This window comes from Agrilus planipennis, unplaced genomic scaffold, assembly GCF_000699045.2.
Source record: "Agrilus planipennis isolate EAB-ADULT unplaced genomic scaffold, Apla_2.0 scaffold140, whole genome shotgun sequence".
Lineage (NCBI taxonomy): Eukaryota > Metazoa > Arthropoda > Insecta > Coleoptera > Buprestidae > Agrilus > Agrilus planipennis.
The window spans coordinates 478,761-498,177 of record NW_020438943.1 but is presented as its reverse complement, the minus strand read 5'-3'; the positions used below and the strand labels follow the sequence as shown (position 1 = coordinate 498,177).

Genomic DNA, 19,417 nt, shown 5'->3' with positions numbered 1-19,417 from the left:
CTATTTCAATTTGTTAGAATTGTGACCTTGAAGAAATCTGCGCGAAGATAGAAAGAATACACACTAGGCGTGAGTAAGACAGAAATAGTTGGAACAAGTTTGAACGAGCAGAGCTCTCGATGGACGGTCTTAGGAGATCGGCTAGAACTGTATAGTACTAGACGAAAATGTTTAGCAATTTCTTAAAACAAAAATGTATATAAATTAACAATACAAAACAAAGCAAAAGTTTTATAGGTGTGTAGAACGTTAAGTTAATTCACTTGATACTATTTTTGGCTAAATATGCTTTTAAATAAAGGATATTCTTAAATTTAAACGAGGCAGTTTAAATAATTTTGCAAATGGTACTGTACACTTTCATCTAGTTCTCGCTCGATGATCGGTGGAGAAACGAGCTCAGCAAACAAATATGATTGAATTTGGAATTATGCTACGGCGCATCGTAATAAAGGGAAGGGGCATATCTCTAACTCCTTGAAACGAACAGTAACTTCAGGTCCTTCTTAAAATTTTAAAAATAAATAAGCTACTTTATGGAATTTAGTTTTGGTCCACCCTCTTCATATTATATTCAGCACATTAATCAGGAATTTATATAAAATAATTATTATTATAACGTTCCTTAACAACCCAGAATCGGGAATAAGCGACATTAAGAAATAACAAGGATTCAAACTGTGGCATGTTCATGTATCCCCAGGCAGAATTCCGCCATTGTTACCTATTGAAAGTGAAGATGGCAAACAGGACGAGATGAGAGCGTAGGTTTAGTCGCTAGCCTATCAAAAAAAACACGTGGCGTCCGACGTCGTATTGGCGTCACGAACGTCGCCAAGCCTACTTCGATGACGAAGTCGAAATGTCCATGAGGAAGTTTTATTGATATAATCAATCCATAAAAGTTTGGGCTGTGAAACTTATTTCTTTGCCAAAACGATACATATCCCAAGATAAAAATGTTCAGTCTCTCAATGTCTCTGAAAGCGAGACTCGAGTCTCCGTCTCTCATCGGGTCTCTCTAGTGTCGCTGAGAGAGACTGTCAAAATAACTGTTTAGCGTCTCTGAACGAGAGACTCGAGTCACTCGTAGAGAGATCCTCATTTCGTATCCAGTCTCTGTACGAGCGATTCGAATCTCTGAACGAGAGACTGGAGTCGCTCATAGAGAGATCCTCATTTCGTATCCAGTCTCTGAACGAAAGACTCGAATCTCTCAATAAGTGGTGTCTTGATGGACATGGTTAAAATTTTCTAAGTTCAACATATTTCAGAGATCCCAGTGTTTCTACGAGACTCGAGTCTCTCAATTTTTCAGTTTTATTCATTCAGTCTCTCTGTGAGAGACTCGAATCTCTGAATTAACAATATTATCGTTCGAGTCTCTCATACAGAGACTGTGAGAGATCCATAAAAACATCTAGGCAATAACTGAGAGACGCTGAAAGACTCTGAGAGACTTGTCTAGGGATGTAGTAAATACAATAAACACGTCATACATAAGTCCATTAAGTCATTTCACCGTAGGTGTACAAAACACGTCATACAGAAGGCATTATGTTTTTATCCAAGAAACATCAATTATTTTCTATGTTTACAAATAAAGTTATTTTTGTGCTATTAAGCAATTATTATCAAGTCACCCAAAGCCATAATTAGCATGGATATTTAGATGAGATAATTACACTGAATACTGTTGGGGTTTGATGTTTGTGTGGGCAGGTGCCACATGCTTCAGTAACTATCACTCTAACCACTATTAAACCATTCCCGTAGGTGAGCACATACATATGTATGATTCTGGAAATCATTGGAGACCATGGTTAATTTGGAGTTGTAACCACATACGCCGATAGCAAACTCCACTGAAATATTTAACAGTCTACATTTTGATTGTGAATTACACCATATGTACCGTTTCATAACTAGAACTTTGTGTATTACGCTTGCTTTGTGAAAGCTCTGATTCCGAAGGATTCTTACCTCTTTTGCTTTGTGGCATTTACAACTGAAGTTTCAGCAATCATTCCCCATTGTTCTAGACTAGTAGTTTTCTTTTTATTGTGTTGTGAGAGTTTTCGGGCCGTATTCTAGAAAATTTCCTTAGTTTGTCGGTACTCCTTTTTGAATTCAACCACTTGACTAACGTGGAAGGAATTTGCTCCAAAAGGAACTTCCATTTCAAAGCCCTTCCAAAACATCTTCGGTTCAAAATGTCAAATTCCTATTCTTCGTCAAAAAGTTCAGTCATGACCCAATTCTGCTGAATGTTTTTGCGTTATTTGAATCCTTATCTTGATTCCAAAGAAAAAAATTGACGATCAACCTATTTACGTATAACGATACAATTTTGCTGGATCAGAACGATTAAATTTTGTTAATCGACTGAAATTAGATACAATGAGCTGTCCACGGGGGCTTATCTGTCAGAGTAATTGCGACAGGGTAGGTTTCCACACTTTCGACCAATTACATTTGCATTTTTTATGCAATCAGTTCCGCTTCACAACCACGTTCTATCACCAAAGCTACACCGAGAAGCGTGGTAATTAAGCGACCAAAGGTAAAGTCAAAAACGTTGTAAAAATTTGAATTGATGGAATCTGATTCTTCATATATATACATTTCAACATTTTCATTTGTCTAAGAAGAGTTTGAAAATTGAAGATAAAAAGTTAGAAGAAATCACAAATTTTTGATAAAGAGATGTAGAAGAAGATTTAGATTTATGTCATTACTGTTTGCATATTGATATAGGTGTGGGATGTTCTAAATATGGACCGAGCAGCATGGCCTAGAGGTCTCGACCATCGCTTAGCATTCGAGAGGACGCCGGTTCGATTCCGGATCCGTCTGCCTTGGTCCAAGTTTTTCTGTGGTTTCCTTGGATCACTTGGGCAAATGCTGAGGCAGTAATATTCCACAGATAATCTTTCACTCTCTTCTGTCTTCATTTCGTCCGTCTCATCTTTCTCACCCGAACCACCACCACCCACCCATTTCCACGATTCCTGAAAGCAGGCTGAAGAGGGCCCTTCGCCCTACCTTCCGGTATAGTCCGGAGGGACTGCCCGCCCACCAGCATTACTGGCTGGTGGGAATGAAACACCAAAAAGTTTTTTTTTTCTAAATATGGGACGGATACAATTGATATCCCAACGATCTGATCAACGATTCCATTTAATATAAATTGAAAAATCATGGTGTTGTATATACTATAATTGTCGACGTATAAAGCCTGTCAAATCCTGATAGAGAGGTGGTGACTTTTAATCAGAATAGTTTGGCATGTTGTATTTCACCTACGGGTAGGTGCAATTCGTTCATTTTCCACGACATCCGCGATGCAAAACAAGAGAAAGAGACGCGACACAGAATCGTGTGCGACTAACGTTTTCATTTTGTCTCTCGGTTAATATCACCCCGAAACTATTGTCTTGACGCGCTTCGTGTTGGAAGTGAGCAACAAAACGACAATAACAACGGCAAAACTCGGCATCAGAAACATCAGCAAGATTTGCATACACGCTGCACCGACGCCACGACGTTCTTTTGTCGTGGCGTTCGTCATTTAGCCGCGGGCCGCGAAGGTGTTTTCGTTTACGTAGACGGCAAGAGATAGAGCCGTTATGACATGCATTATTATTATTCCGGCAACAGCTGCTCTAACTAGTTCATTCCGAGACATGGCTGTAACCTATTGTACGCCTTAAATTAACTTCAAACCGCTTGCAGCGAAAACTGCAGCCTACGACGCCTTAGGACCGCTCGGCATCATTCTCCAAAGCACTAGCGACATCTAGCGAGAAATTTACGTACCGTCGTATTCCTAAGGACTTGTTTGCATGCATCTTGCGGCACTTCTCCAGTTCTTCGTCTTCTTGTACATTAATCTTGACAGTGCCGGTAATTATCCGAGGAGCTAGTTTGCTTGTATATCTAAGTTGCGAGACGTTTTGTTCTTCTTCTTTAATAACGTTCTGCACCCCCGGGGCACACGAAAGCCACAGGTAATGGCAAATTATAATACGAAGTGTGTTTTGACTGCAAGCATCGGAAAATATTATGCCGCTGTCGAGTGCTGCAAACTATTATGCTACTTACACAACCACCTAATGGGAGAAGTTTTTGAAAGTTTGCACCGTCTTCTACTTCTTGCGCTGCGGGCACCGGAGATGTGTACAAAGGATATACTTTTCTATATATGTTTCTAGAAGCATCCTTAGCGTTCCTTAAACTCTGTTCTCGGATGAGTTTCCAAGCCTTTTTGGAATTCGTTCATCATTTATTTAATAATTTGGTAAAATACTATTTAAAAATGATTAAAATTCATGGTGGCCGTGCTTTCAAAAAAAGAGGTTTCTTTCATAGTCCTGCTTCAAGGATTCGGCCGGATTTTAATCCTCTTTCGATACCTATCACGTTTCCTTTTCTGAATTAATTGAATCGTACTTAAGATATGCATTCTGGTGTCGAACAGCGAACAATGTGGTGGTTGTAGTATGTGAGGGTGCAGTGCGGCGAGCGTCACGACGCGACTCGGTCGACGGCATCGACATTGGAAACGACCAACTCTGCTGTTCAAGCAGCAACAGGTTTCGATAGTTCGATCGCGATTAAAGGGCTTTTGAAAAATGTCGGCGGTTCTCGGTTGGGAACAGATGTCTAGCAAGCATTCATCGTCACCGTCACTATCGCCAGTATCTACTACTACTACAACTACTACTACTACTACTACCACCATTATGAGGCGATCAACAATTGCACTCGTTGAGGTGCAATATCCTAACGTGAACATCATATTCAGTCAATAAATATACTTAACACCAGCACAAGTCACGCCTACAATCACACGCGTCAAGACAACAGTAACACTTACTTCATACGAATTGGCTTTTTTTGCCGTAATCGTGTGGCCCTAAGCAATATTCGGTTAATACAATAAAAAGACTAGTAAAAAGTTAATAAACGTAAGTTTCAAAAAATGTATAGCATCGGGCTGGAACAGAGCCCAATCCCTCCTGTATGACAGCTCACAATCCAAACCACTCAACCATTCACGTTTATTTGTAAATTGTGTCAAAAAGCAAGAGGATCGTATTTCTATGTTGTACTATATATTTAGTAATATCGCCCTTCGGTTTTTAATTTTTAAATCACTTGAAGATGTAAAAATCAAATGTGTTTTTTAGCTTTTTAAGTACCTAATCAACGTTCAGTCTTACCTTCAGGATCGGGTATTTTTATTACTGTTAAAAATTACCATTTTAAATTGATATGAATTCTAGTAAAAGTAGTACAAGTATTTACAAAGTGCAATTGATAAGTGCCCATCTAACACTTGAATCATGTTCACTTGTTTGCGCCGGACCAATTCCCCATTCACCATCACTTTATCGGTTTGTAATTTATAACTGTTTTAGAACTCGATTTCTAACAAAAGTACGAATAAATGTCGTCTATAATGGAGGGAAATGGATACAATTTTCTTTTGAAAATATATCTAAATCATCTTCGTAGAAAATCATGGAGTTTTAATGAGGTTTTGATGTTTTCAAAGAATACTGCAATAAGATATAGACGAAATTAATATTTCAAGTTCCTTTGTAGAACATTTCTCTACTTCAATTTTGACATTAGTCATTGAAAATTGTTACAGCGAACGGTAAGCTCTCCCATGTATACCCTTGTAATGCTTTTGAAGAGCTTTGAAAGTCGACATTGAAAGTTTGAAAAGTACAAACATTTTTTTATGTTTCTTGCTCTCAAACATTTTCTGTTTCTACAATCATCATGATGATGATATATTAGTGAGAAAGTCAGTCAGTTAGTTTTATCGATTTTTTTTTCTCATCCCCCTGAATAAAATAAATCCTGCCCGCTTATCAGCTACACCTATTAGGCCACGCAACACAATAGTGGAACCAATTTATTCTAATGGCCTTTCCAGCACGTGCGGCGATGGTAATCCTGAGGCAAATCAGGTGAGAGAAGAATGAATGAATGAATGAATATACACAAGTTCAGCATGGCAGATGGTGCAAATACAATCAAACCAGATCGCAGACACGAGTGAGGAACGTAGTACACCTCAGGGATATTCTATATCCCAACCTGCAGTAACGTGAGAGAGGGTGCTTCACCCCTAACATCTACCTACCTACGTACAATATACATTCTCATTTTATTAACCAAACATTTACTCAGCTTTCTGTAGTTAAGTATCTATACATTTGGATAAATTCGTAAGAAATCGTTGATAAAAAATTTTGTTGTATGCTTTAATAGTTGCACCAAATTTAATTTTTTTTTGCTTTACATATTCTAAGTGTGTTTTTTTATTTCCTCGTTGAGTGACGTTTAAATTTTTCCCAGAATCCCACAATCATCATCATCATATAAAAGTAATAATTTCAACTGCTTAGTTTAATAAATTATCAAAATATGTTGCAACTTACAGTTATCGCTAAAAACAAGAGTAATAAAACTGTTTACTGTTAATTTTAAATTTTTCATCGGCTATTACTGAAAAAAAAGATAAAAGTGTATGTGTGGTCAACACGATAAGGGGTACCTTTACATGCTAATATTATCATCCTTTCTCTCTGATAAGATGAAATTGTGTCTTATTTAAATAAATGTTTAGTTAGGTTAGTGACCTATTTTAATATTTGCAACTACCAAACGGTAATTATCGTAGTATGTGATCTGTTTTTCATTATCCGATGAAAATTATTTATTTTTATTGATCGTAAGTCTTCCAAATTTGGAAGGTATCAATTTCATAATGCATACTTTACCAAATTTATGTTTATGCAAACAACCAAGCATCGGAGTATAGGCATTTAGGCCCGCTCAATTTTATCCAATTGTTTTTCTACCACCTAGAATAGGTCATTTTGAATTTCATACAATCTAATTAAACGCTAACTTTCCAGATATCTAAAGTAGGCCTATAACACAATTTGATCTTTTAATTAAACGTTTTAATGGTTAACTTTAGTTCTTTTATATGATATTATCAGAGATGATTGCAGCAACCGTTACGATTACAAGACAAAACCCTGTTTTTTTTTAACTTTGTAATTAGCACACATCTTTTGAACTCTGACCTACAATTTTTAACCGAAAAATGACAGTAGAAAATTATTATTTATACTTATATGTATATTGATTTTATTTGATAACAGCAAAGTCAAGATTTTTGACTTACTTCCTACCTAACATAAAGGTAAAGTTTATTTACTGTGAAATTGCTCGTAGTTAACACAAGTGTTCGCCAAATGTTCGTATTCGGTTTGAACGGTCCATGAGGACATTATTCATTTTTACCTCAAGTTTCAAGGGTGCGAACCACCCTCTCCGGTTACTAACTCCAGGTCGGGTCACGTCTGTGTCCCCGAGGTGCACATTCAATTGTTCTTGCACCGGCTTTCGAAGGGCAGTTTGCACCATCTGCCATACACGTTTACTTTTATTCTATTTCTTGTTAAGCCCATTCATTATACGGTCCAGACGTACCAATTTATTTATGTATTAAGTCGGTTGAGAGTGAAATGTTAAAAAAAAAAATGTTGATGAACCGTATCATACCCGATACTATTAAATTATTTATTATCAGTTTGGTTTATAGTAAGTTCTCATTCCAAATTTTGACTTTCTAAATAGCGATAAAGCCATTCAAAATTTTATTTAATTTTGCGAACTTATGAGAAGATAAGGCAATCTTTGTTGAACCAGGTTCTGTACGAAGGTTAAGGTCAATATGGTTAAAATGTAAATATGAAGTAAATGTTATCTTAAATGTAATTTTATCAATGTTAATGAGAATTACCTACAAAGATTGCGTGGAATCTATTTATCGTATTTGATTTTTCTACCAAAATCTTGTTCCTATTTTTTTAATTTTGCTTTTTATGCAGTACGGTTTTTTAATTGCTTTAATTTAAATTTTTATTACATATTATATTTCACGTCTCTACGTATACGATCATTCAAAATCACACGCACACACGTACGTGGACACGACGGACGTTTGTAGTCAACCCCTTCCTTTATCGTCACCCCCGACAACTGTCGCCGGCCTGACAATGGCCAGCATCCACTAGTCACTATTCCCATTCGAATTAGGCCACGGCGATATATTATCCCGGTAACAGTTCAGGAACAGAAGCACACGATGAAGCAGGCGACTTTTCGACCCTCAAAACGTCACGCGGCCACCTTGATTCGCTACAGAGCTTTCAAGCTTTCGATCCCAGAAGTGTCCGCAACAAAAGGGATACGACATCATCGTTTTATACATATCGTATTATGCAGTAAACTTAAAATTGTCAAGGATTGAACACAAATTTTCAAACATTATTGGACCTTGTGGAGAAGTAAATATTAATTAGGAAGGGAGTCAGACAGGGATGCACACCGTCACCGCTACTTTTTAATCTATATATCGAAGATGCGATCAACATCATTAAAGACAGTACAACTGTAGGGATAGATATACAGGGGCAAAAGATTAGTATGCTTAGATTTGCAGATGATATAGCAGTATTAGCATCTAGCAAGGAGGAGTTANAGTCTCTCGTTCAGAGACTGGATACGAAATGAGGATCTCTCTATGAGCGACTCGAGTCTCTCGTTCAGAGACTGGATACGAAATGAGGATCTCTCTATGAGCGACTCGAGTCTCTCGTTCAGAGACTGGATACGAAATGAGGATCTCTCTATGAGCGACTCGAGTCTCTCGTTCAGAGACTGGATACGAAATGAGGATCTCTCTATGAGCGACTCGAGTCTCTCGTTCAGAGACTGGATACGAAATGAGGATCTCTCTATGAGCGACTCGAGTCTCTCGTTCAGAGACTGGATACGAAATGAGGATCTCTCTATGAGCGACTCGAGTCTCTCGTTCAGAGACTGGATACGAAATGAGGATCTCTCTATGAGCGACTCGAGTCTCTCGTTCAGAGACTGGATACGAAATGAGGATCTCTCTATGAGCGACTCGAGTCTCTCGTTCAGAGACTGGATACGAAATGAGGATCTCTCTATGAGCGACTCGAGTCTCTCGTTCAGAGACTGGATACGAAATGAGGATCTCTCTATGAGCGACTCGAGTCTCTCGTTCAGAGACTGGATACGAAATGAGGATCTCTCTATGAGCGACTCGAGTCTCTCGTTCAGAGACTGGATACGAAATGAGGATCTCTCTATGAGCGACTCGAGTCTCTCGTTCAGAGACTGGATACGAAATGAGGATCTCTCTATGAGCGACTCGAGTCTCTCGTTCAGAGACTGGATACGAAATGAGGATCTCTCTATGAGCGACTCGAGTCTCTCGTTCAGAGACTGGATACGAAATGAGGATCTCTCTATGAGCGACTCGAGTCTCTCGTTCAGAGACTGGATACGAAATGAGGATCTCTCTATGAGCGACTCGAGTCTCTCGTTCAGAGACTGGATACGAAATGAGGATCTCTCTATGAGCGACTCGAGTCTCTCGTTCAGAGACTGGATACGAAATGAGGATCTCTCTATGAGCGACTCGAGTCTCTCGTTCAGAGACTGGATACGAAATGAGGATCTCTCTATGAGCGACTCGAGTCTCTCGTTCAGAGACTGGATACGAAATGAGGATCTCTCTATGAGCGACTCGAGTCTCTCGTTCAGAGACTGGATACGAAATGAGGATCTCTCTATGAGCGACTCGAGTCTCTCGTTCAGAGACTGGATACGAAATGAGGATCTCTCTATGAGCGACTCGAGTCTCTCGTTCAGAGACTGGATACGAAATGAGGATCTCTCTATGAGCGACTCGAGTCTCTCGTTCAGAGACTGGATACGAAATGAGGATCTCTCTATGAGCGACTCGAGTCTCTCGTTCAGAGACTGGATACGAAATGAGGATCTCTCTATGAGCGACTCGAGTCTCTCGTTCAGAGACTGGATACGAAATGAGGATCTCTCTATGAGCGACTCGAGTCTCTCGTTCAGAGACTGGATACGAAATGAGGATCTCTCTATGAGCGACTCGAGTCTCTCGTTCAGAGACTGGATACGAAATGAGGATCTCTCTATGAGCGACTCGAGTCTCTCGTTCAGAGACTGGATACGAAATGAGGATCTCTCTATGAGCGACTCGAGTCTCTCGTTCAGAGACTGGATACGAAATGAGGATCTCTCTATGAGCGACTCGAGTCTCTCGTTCAGAGACTGGATACGAAATGAGGATCTCTCTATGAGCGACTCGAGTCTCTCGTTCAGAGACTGGATACGAAATGAGGATCTCTCTATGAGCGACTCGAGTCTCTCGTTCAGAGACTGGATACGAAATGAGGATCTCTCTATGAGCGACTCGAGTCTCTCGTTCAGAGACTGGATACGAAATGAGGATCTCTCTATGAGCGACTCGAGTCTCTCGTTCAGAGACTGGATACGAAATGAGGATCTCTCTATGAGCGACTCGAGTCTCTCGTTCAGAGACTGGATACGAAATGAGGATCTCTCTATGAGCGACTCGAGTCTCTCGTTCAGAGACTGGATACGAAATGAGGATCTCTCTATGAGCGACTCGAGTCTCTCGTTCAGAGACTGGATACGAAATGAGAATCTCTCTATGAGTGACTCGAGTCTCTCTTTCAGAGACGCTAAACAGTTTTTTTCTCGGGTAAAGAACTAATTCTTTTTATATGCCTCATTAATCTATTCACTGTTTGTAATATAAATTTGGATAATAATATCAGAAACAATCGGAAAGCCTTTCTAAATTCTTAAGTTTTTTAGTCTTTATTTTTGAAATGCCTTCGCCGGTTTTGAATACAGTACGAAAATAATATACTTATAATAAAATTTGTAGATTGTTTGATTAAACTACACCCCTGAAGAGTATTGCGTATTTTTGTTCCCTTAACCCTCGGTAATATTATCCGATAAGAGCCCGTCCAGCTGCACCCCACGTTGTTCTTGCCCTTGTGCTCTCTTTCGATTTTGATTGAATGCTCATTAGAATGTCGACTACTTAAAATCAATAACTAATTAACTTGCACATCTAAGCGTTTTTTTTTTAGAGCAGAGAACGTAATAAATACATTTCGTTATGAAATTCATTTTCAATTTTTTACCAACTATAAACTACCTTAGGTCAATGAGGAAAGTTCCCGGCGAGAATGTGACAACAGCAACAAATTTTCCCTCATTCCCTCAGGTAGTTTATAGTGGGTAAAAAATTGAAAATGAATTTTCACATTAATATTTGATATTAACACTTGTTGTTTTGTTTTGTTTAATAATTGACAATTATATTACAAAATTTTATCATGTGACTGTACCCCAGATTTAATTTAAAGAACCTTCTGTATATTCCTACTTACTATTCACAATAAGTAGGTACATCTTTCTTATTTCTGTTTAATTCTAAGACTGAGTGAATATTGTGAGATTGAATCATTAAAGACCCATGCAGGTATATTACTTCTTCATTCATTTACTTCACTCACACAAGAATTTTTGAATCAATTTTATATACTTCAGCAAACTGAGAAACCTCCCAGAAAGTTTCGGCTTCTTCTGAGTTCTTTTCTGAGTGAATAATTTTGTTTATTTACGCGACCTTTGGTTACATATAAGTTTATATCATTCAATTTTTATTTCCTACCTAGTTGCTTCCAAGAAGAATGAGTAAAAATACTGTGAAAAATCGATCATTAGACAGGTGCGTTACTCCTTTTTGGAATTCATCCTAGTTCTCCGCAATGCGCTCAATCACACAAGAATTTTTGAATCACTTTTATATCTCTTCTGCAAACTGAGAAACCTCCTTGAAGGTAAGAAGAATGAGTAGACATATTGTGAGTTAAAAAGAACAATCAATCATTAATGATATATGAGTTACTCCTTTATTGGGTAGAAGTTGCAATTCCTGGTTTACCTCAATACGTTCAATCACACAAGAATCATATCATATGAACCACATACATATATCTCTTTAACAAGTTAAGTAACTTCCTAAGTTCCTAGAAAGTTTTTTTTGAGTAAACGGATTACATTATAATTAGTGGTTTTTGTATGTTACTCAATTTATATTTTGAGTTATCATAAAAGACAGGTGTGTTACTTCTTCATAGAGTCTAATACGTAATTCCTGTTTTAATATGTTACTACTTAGGGGGCATTCTCATGAGTGAATTTCTCGATCGGAATCGCTCACATGCATGCATTCACGGAGTGAGTGAGAAACAAATAATGACGAGCAGGCAGGCATTCAGTCCACCTTTTCACCTACTACAACTATCTTTCACCGGTAACGCGGCACTCCAACTTGTCTGAAACAACTCCTACCAAGCGGATCGCTCCACGCTGGGGGCGGCGAATCTGAATCGGCGTCGGTGTGCTGCCGCCTCCCCACCAGCGGCGCGCGTCGCCACCAAGCGCGCTCTTTCTCCGTTCCTCCTTCGTATCAGCGCCGTTTTGCTATCCGGCCGCGTGCATGATGTCGTATTTGTTGACGTCGCCGCTGTCGCTAGCGTCGCCGTCAGCCGCCGCCGTCCCTTCGACGGCGGAAGAGCGTTCTCAGTAGCAGCGGCCCCACTGAGTATCAATCGTTTCGCTCACAGTCTCAGTTGGCCATGGTGGCGCGAAGTGAGAGCATGTTCGGGTGCTACGACAGCTACTCTTACCGACTGTGGAGTCTCGCCAACGTCTGGAGCACCTGTCAATGTGAGTAGTTTACACACCTCTTCCTCCCGCCTCATTGATCACGAAAGCTTTCGGACGAACTGCAAACATGATGTTGATATGACATGACGGTGACGGGCGTCGAAATGTACACGTGCGCCGCGACGAGGTGATCGCGTTTGTGTAGTTTTCCCGGAAAATTATTTTCGTCGGATTTTTCACGCTTAATTTCAATCTTGGTGTACACGGAAGCCGGCGGCGGGGCTTTCATCTCCTCGCGCGATTTATGCATCCATACGCTGGTGATTTTTTTATCGACATGAGTTAATCAAAACCCTAACGCCAGTTTTTCTTGCCCATCGCAATTTCCGCTTGTTTTCCATCACACTTGAGAATGTATTGAATTCGTTCGTAAATCACATAAAATTCTTTAGAAAAATTTTCTTTCGCAAAAATAGGCTTCACGTTTCATTATGCTTTGTATCAGTGTCCAGTACGATGATTAAATTTTTCGATAGTATTTTTTTTTTTGGGTTTTTAAGTAATGTACAGGTGGTTAGTTGTATTCTTATTAGACACTAACTATTATCGTACAACACAGTAGTCGGTAGGTGACGGCTCATTTTAGATTTTTACATTATATTTTATGTATTTCCTGTCGAATGAGACAAGTCAAAATGTTTGCGAGAATGCGATAACCAGTGACAGTACAGTTTTTCTTCAAGATTGACTGGTACATGTGCCGGCAATGAAATTTCCGGTGCCTACATTCGCGGACGAAAATAAATATAATAGTGCAGTAAAAGTTACTAGTCTGTAACATTAACATATTTATTTCAAAAATTGCCTCACGCAACCCGAAATTAAAACTTATTTTTATGCGAAATATTCCTCATAAATTACCGTTAAAATACGACCAGATATGAGTTCGAGATGTTATCGCAATATACTTCGTTCAAGAAGTTTTTCACCGATTTTTATAACACTAACAACGCCAATATTACCTGAAAATCTATTTTTTTCTTTTATTTTCAATAGATGTAAGTGTGAATTTAATCAACAAACAATTAAAATCTGTAAAACTTTCAAAAAGGACGCAATTCTGAGCTTGGATGAGCTTTTAAGACCCGGTGGGTCCATCTAGCGGCATTTTCCTACACCTTATACTTATACTAAATTTATGTCATTTGTCCCGCTCTAATATTACAACTAGTTTTAATATGTAAAACAACTCGCGATTTGCAAATTAAACACGAAAAAATAGTTATGTTTATAGATATTTTCCTCATGTTTGACATGAATTTGATCATGTAATTCGTTTAAATAACTTAAATCAGTAACACGTAGTGGTAATTTACAGTCCAAAACATTGTGAGACATTATTACGAACTGTTTTCTTGTTTAAACATTGTTATAAATCAAAATTAAGTTGTAATTTGTCATAAAAACATATGTAGTGTTTATAAACATTACTTTGATTGAAACGCCTTTAAATCACTTAATTCGAATTACGAATTTTGTTTATAATTTATATATTATAAAAAAGTATTTTGTTTAACTCGTCGAAGTTGACCATACAATTGGCCTGAACATTTTTATGGTATAAATAACAATAATGGTAATATCTACCTTTCACTACAATTTCAATGTGACAAAAACTCTAAACTTTTCTGGTAAATACAAATACAATTATTAAGAAATCCCAAAGATTTTCCAATTGATTGTGGAGTTTTTCAAAGAAGTAAAGAAGACATCAACTTTGTCCGTAAAACAATATATTATGTAAAAGTAAACTCTTTAAGATATTTTTAAAAATAGGACACACATGTTAATATTTGAGGTAAATATTACATTTGAAAGAAAACGTTTTCCTTTTTGAAATGTTTGTCACTCACAGTTGGGTTAAAAGCCTTAAAATTTGTTAGTTGAGTCTACCGATTACAAAGTTATAAATTTTTCAGGTAGAGATTTGAATACCGATCTAACATGATGTTTACAAAAATGTTTGCACTAAATTGATTATAATTGTCGTTTTGTCATTAAATGCATGATTTATAAAACATTTCATTCTACTTTTGGATTTGTTAACTACCTACTCAAGACATGAAACCATAATATTCGATGATCGTTTTTCAAAGTTGTTTGTTGGGTTGTTTTTGGTGTTTTATTTGAATTTTGTAATTTTCTAAAATTGGCAACGCCAGTTCTTTCACAAAGTACAAATTTGTTTGAAATAAATTTTACCTGTCGCCAGCTGGAATCCGTCGTAATTCATTTCGTAAGAAAACCTGTATTTATACATATTTTTTAATGTTTGAATCGCTAATAAGTCGGAAAAAATCGCAATGTTTTCACGACGCCGCGACGTCCCACTGCCACCACCTGTCGGGCGATATATTTTACAATCTAATTGGCGTAGATAACTGAAAACTATTTCTGGACATGATGTAGTCGAATTTTATTATTGATATTAATCTTAATAAAAACGAACCTAAACATATTTCGCTCGTATGTATAATATACGTATAGGTATTTGTTTAAGTCCTATCGTAAAATACAAAATGCTTCTAATAACTTTTACACAACAAGTTTCAAATACTATCCCACAAAGAAGTCAAAATTGTGTTTAAAATTAAAGAAACCTGGTTTTTATTAATATCATCTTCAAATTTCTATAACTCGAAATGTTTTCTAACTCGAGAATTTTTTGTTTCCTTAACATTCATTCTACTGTTTTACATTTACTTTAAACTGTTAGTTAAATTGTAATTTTTCCGTATTCCTTACTCAAATTTTTCTTCAACTTAAGATTAAAGATCTGATTTTACATTAAAAACTGTCTCATTTATTCGAATTCCTATTAATTTTCTTCGGAAAAATCAGCCACAACGATAATAATTATCTGCCCGAGTTATGAAATATAGCAAAAAACAGTTAGATTAAGATCATACAGTTAAGGTAGGCAAAGGTAGCTCGGTATTTTTAATGGCACAGAGTTATTTTATTGAACCATTAAATAAAATATTGTATAAAAACGCTGTGGTCCTTCGAGCCGGATCAAAATAATAACAACAGAAAAATGGTTCAGTTATTATTTTTGGTAAATAGTAACAACATTTAGGAGATTCGAGTTAAGGAAGTTTGAAGTCGATTTAGGCGTGAACTGACTCATTAATAAGATGATGCAGACCGATTTTACATTTTTTCTTGCTGACTAAAGTTTCTTACAAAGGTTGGCTGTTAAGAAACTGTTTTGAAATCTGATATTTTATACCTATACCTGCCACTTCCCGCCTTATGTTTCTGTTATAATAACCTGCCGTTTTACTCTCTGACCTGGCTCATTTCGTCTACAAACATACTACACGCACCTACACGAAGAAATGCGTCAAAAGAAAGTATAACTATAACTGCAGGTACTAGTTCTAGGAATAGAAAAAAAAATACCATACCGTCAACTAACACCCCCTGAGGCGTTGACAACACCCAGCTGTTGTAAAGATTCGAATGTTGAATTCAAAGAAATGTAGACTTACCCTGGAACAAAATTGTTAAATTAGTTTCACCAATAAAGAACCATTTTATGGCATAACTTGAGATGTTACTACAAGTGTAACTCTTATCTGTTCCACGTGATTGCACACTTCAAGGAATTGTGTAAAAAGTATTGCAAAAGGACATCATAACATAACATAACATTTTAGTTTAAGTATAAGCATAATTTAATAGTTTTTCGGTCACGTCTCTTTGACGATATATTTATCATCTGCTTCTCTAAAAACTACCCTGAACAGCCCCATAAAAAAGCTTTAAAGTACATTATTTAAGTCAGTTATTATTTTGGAAAGAAATAGTTATTTGTCCACTATTAGTTGTACTGCATTTAGTAGACCAAATGAATTGAGATGTGACTTGTAAACCATAAAAAATGCATTTTCTGTACATGTATACAATATAATGCACAATTACGTAAGATATGCTTATTAAAACGATTCAAAATACCACATACATACACACACAGATTATATTATGTATGTGTTTACATCAATATTATTATGTAAGCAGACGCATTTGAACGCATTATAATTTTACTGCGTGCACCCGAATCAGAAATGTTTATATTACATTCCAACTATACAGAAATTAAAGTCTGTTTTTGCACATTGGCAAAATTATACGATAAGGAATGCGATTTTAAGCTGCAAAATACGACGTTATTATCTGTGAAAAATAACGATTATCTACAACCGTAGTATTAGAGAGTAGAATCAGTCTGGTAATAAATAAACAAAAACATTTACTAGTTATTGTTTTTAATGCAATAATATGAAAGAATGCACAACTCCATTTAAGCAGAAATAAACTTAATTATAAGTATCTATAAGTTTCATAAAAAGACTTATAAGTTTCAAAATATTTATCACATTTTTTTTGTTAAAAAAGAAACTGCGGGATGTCCCCACAGCTCATCAAGATCGAGCGGGATTTTCCTACACTTGAACAAACATATTCTTGGTGACACTTCTCTTTTTTTGCAATAAAAAAATTACTAATATGTATGCATGTATTCGGGATTCCCTGCACAAGATTCCCCCATTAACACGCCATACTGAAGAGATAAATAACACAAAAATTACAAGATACTTGTTCTTTTTTTTTAATCATAATTGATAAAAAAATACTCAGCATCAACTTTTCTGTATCGTTGTATAAAGAATTCATAGTAGATACAAGATTAAAAAACAATGAAATAAAAGTCGGTGTGCTCCCGTATTTATATCCGCATATATCACTAAATACTACAACGTTTCGGTACTCAATATCGCCTTCATTTTATTTTAACTTTATTATACCGTTTGTGTATAATAAAAGGTAACATATCCGATGAGAATAGACTAAACAAAATAGTTAGCTACCTGCCTGTAATTAAAGTGGTGCATGCTTTAAAAACTAATTTATGTAAATGATTTTCTGGAATTCGTTCGGTGGTTAAACTAACTTATGTGTAATATGTATTTCGAAATAAACAGGGGCATTTGTTGTTATTGCTTTTAACAGAGAAACTGGCGAAACGAGCGTTTAATTGAATGTTGACTTTAGGGAAAATTAAACAAACCAAATTAAATCGGATCAGAAATGCGCACGACTTGTACATTATATAAAATCGTGTATTATATATACCTACCTACAAAAGGTACATGCTATGTATACGATGTTGGTCTATTGTAAGTTTCCGTAGGAACAATCCGAAATGGTTTTAATTATTTTTAATTATTAATTAAAATTGTAATTAATGAATTTGCATATCAATCTTTCATCACCGCATGTTTATTTATTATTGCCTTTATACCAAAAAATGATCGGACAGAGAACCTCAAGTTTTTTGTATCTTTTAGCAAGTTTTTTAACCGAAACATTAAAAGTAGACGTGAATTTATTCTAATCTAATATTTAAAAAATGTATTTTTTGTTTTTCTCCAAGTTTATATAACAAACAGACGGACTGACGGTGAATAATTTTATAAGGTTTACGGGTAGGGTACTTTAAAAATAAAAGACAAAAGACTAGGACTGATCATAAAATAAGAGTGCTTTATAACAACCATTTTGTTCTCGTTTAATACACACACTCATTTCAAAGTTCTTCTATTTTCTCCCAGAAACGATCTCATTAATAGCGGTGCACATTTAACAAACGAAATCATTCGTAGAAAGAAGCAGTTAAGAATTTTAAGCCTCTGCGTTCGTTAGTTTCGGTTTAGTGATCGTCAGCACACATGTTTGTCCTCTACCGTATAGGATACAACCTGAACCTGATGAGGGTTAAATTGTCCCAAACATACTAACTGGGCCTTACGGTATTATTTAGTCACAATATGCTACATAAACCCCTTTTACGTGTGGTCGTAATATACTGAATGTTTTTGGTAGTCCAGGTAGAACAAAAAATGTCCAGCGCTACTGAATGTTACACTAAAAACACTAATGGTGCAAGTAGTTTAAAAATCCGCAGAACAAAGAAAAACGCGGAAATGTTTGCAGTGCAAATAATTCCAATTTGTCCATAATAGAAGTAGCCAACACAAAAATAGTTTGTACGTAACCTGATCTAACACTAAAATAGCTTGAGCCTAACCTAACCTAAACCAACACTAAAATAGCTTGAGTAGTTTGAGAGCACCAGGAAATTTAAAACATTTTAAAGCTTAGATAGCCCAAAATATCCCAAACATTAGTTCGTGTCTCAAAATCTTAATAAAGGGGCAAATGTTTTCCAAAATAAACGCACTACAAAAATACAGCACTACAATTGACACAGTACAGTTAATCTAACAACAGTGTAAAAGTTGTAATAAATCTTTCATATAGAGGTGCCGAGTTATGTTGTCCTGAAATTCGAAAACATAAAAATAATTTGTACCTAACCTGACCTAACACTGAAATAGCTTGATCCTAACCTAACCTAACACTAAAATAGCTTGAGTAGTTTGAGAGCACCAGGAAATTCGAAACATTTTAAAGCTTAGATAGCCCAAAATATCTCAAAAATTAGTTCGTGTCTCAAAATCATAATGAAGGGCCAAATGTTTTCCAAAATAAACGCACTAAAAAAATACAGCACCACAATTGACACAGTACTGTTAATCTAACAACAGTGTAAAAGTTGTAATAAATCTTTCGTATAGAGGTGCCGAGTTATGGTGTTTTGAAATTCAAAAACACAAAAATAGTTTATACCTAACCT

General features: G+C 36.5%; 1 protein-coding gene across 5 annotated transcripts in view; it reads left to right on the top strand.

The window, feature by feature from the left end:
• The window catches only part of LOC108739234 (zinc finger protein 1), a 369,964-nt gene that overhangs the window by 326,253 nt on the left and 24,294 nt on the right, over nucleotides 1–19,417 (top strand). The window contains exon 1 of one of the 5 annotated variants that reach the window (XM_018473043.1): nucleotides 12,504–12,714. The exons of 3 other annotated variants lie outside the window; for them this stretch is intronic. In XM_018473043.1, coding sequence (XP_018328545.1) covers nucleotides 12,624–12,714 — 91 coding nt within the window. In that variant the 5' untranslated portion in view covers nucleotides 12,504–12,623. Of the gene's footprint in view, nucleotides 1–12,503; nucleotides 12,715–19,417 lie in introns of those variants that run through there. One more of the 5 variants, XM_018473044.1, reaches the window with a different exon arrangement.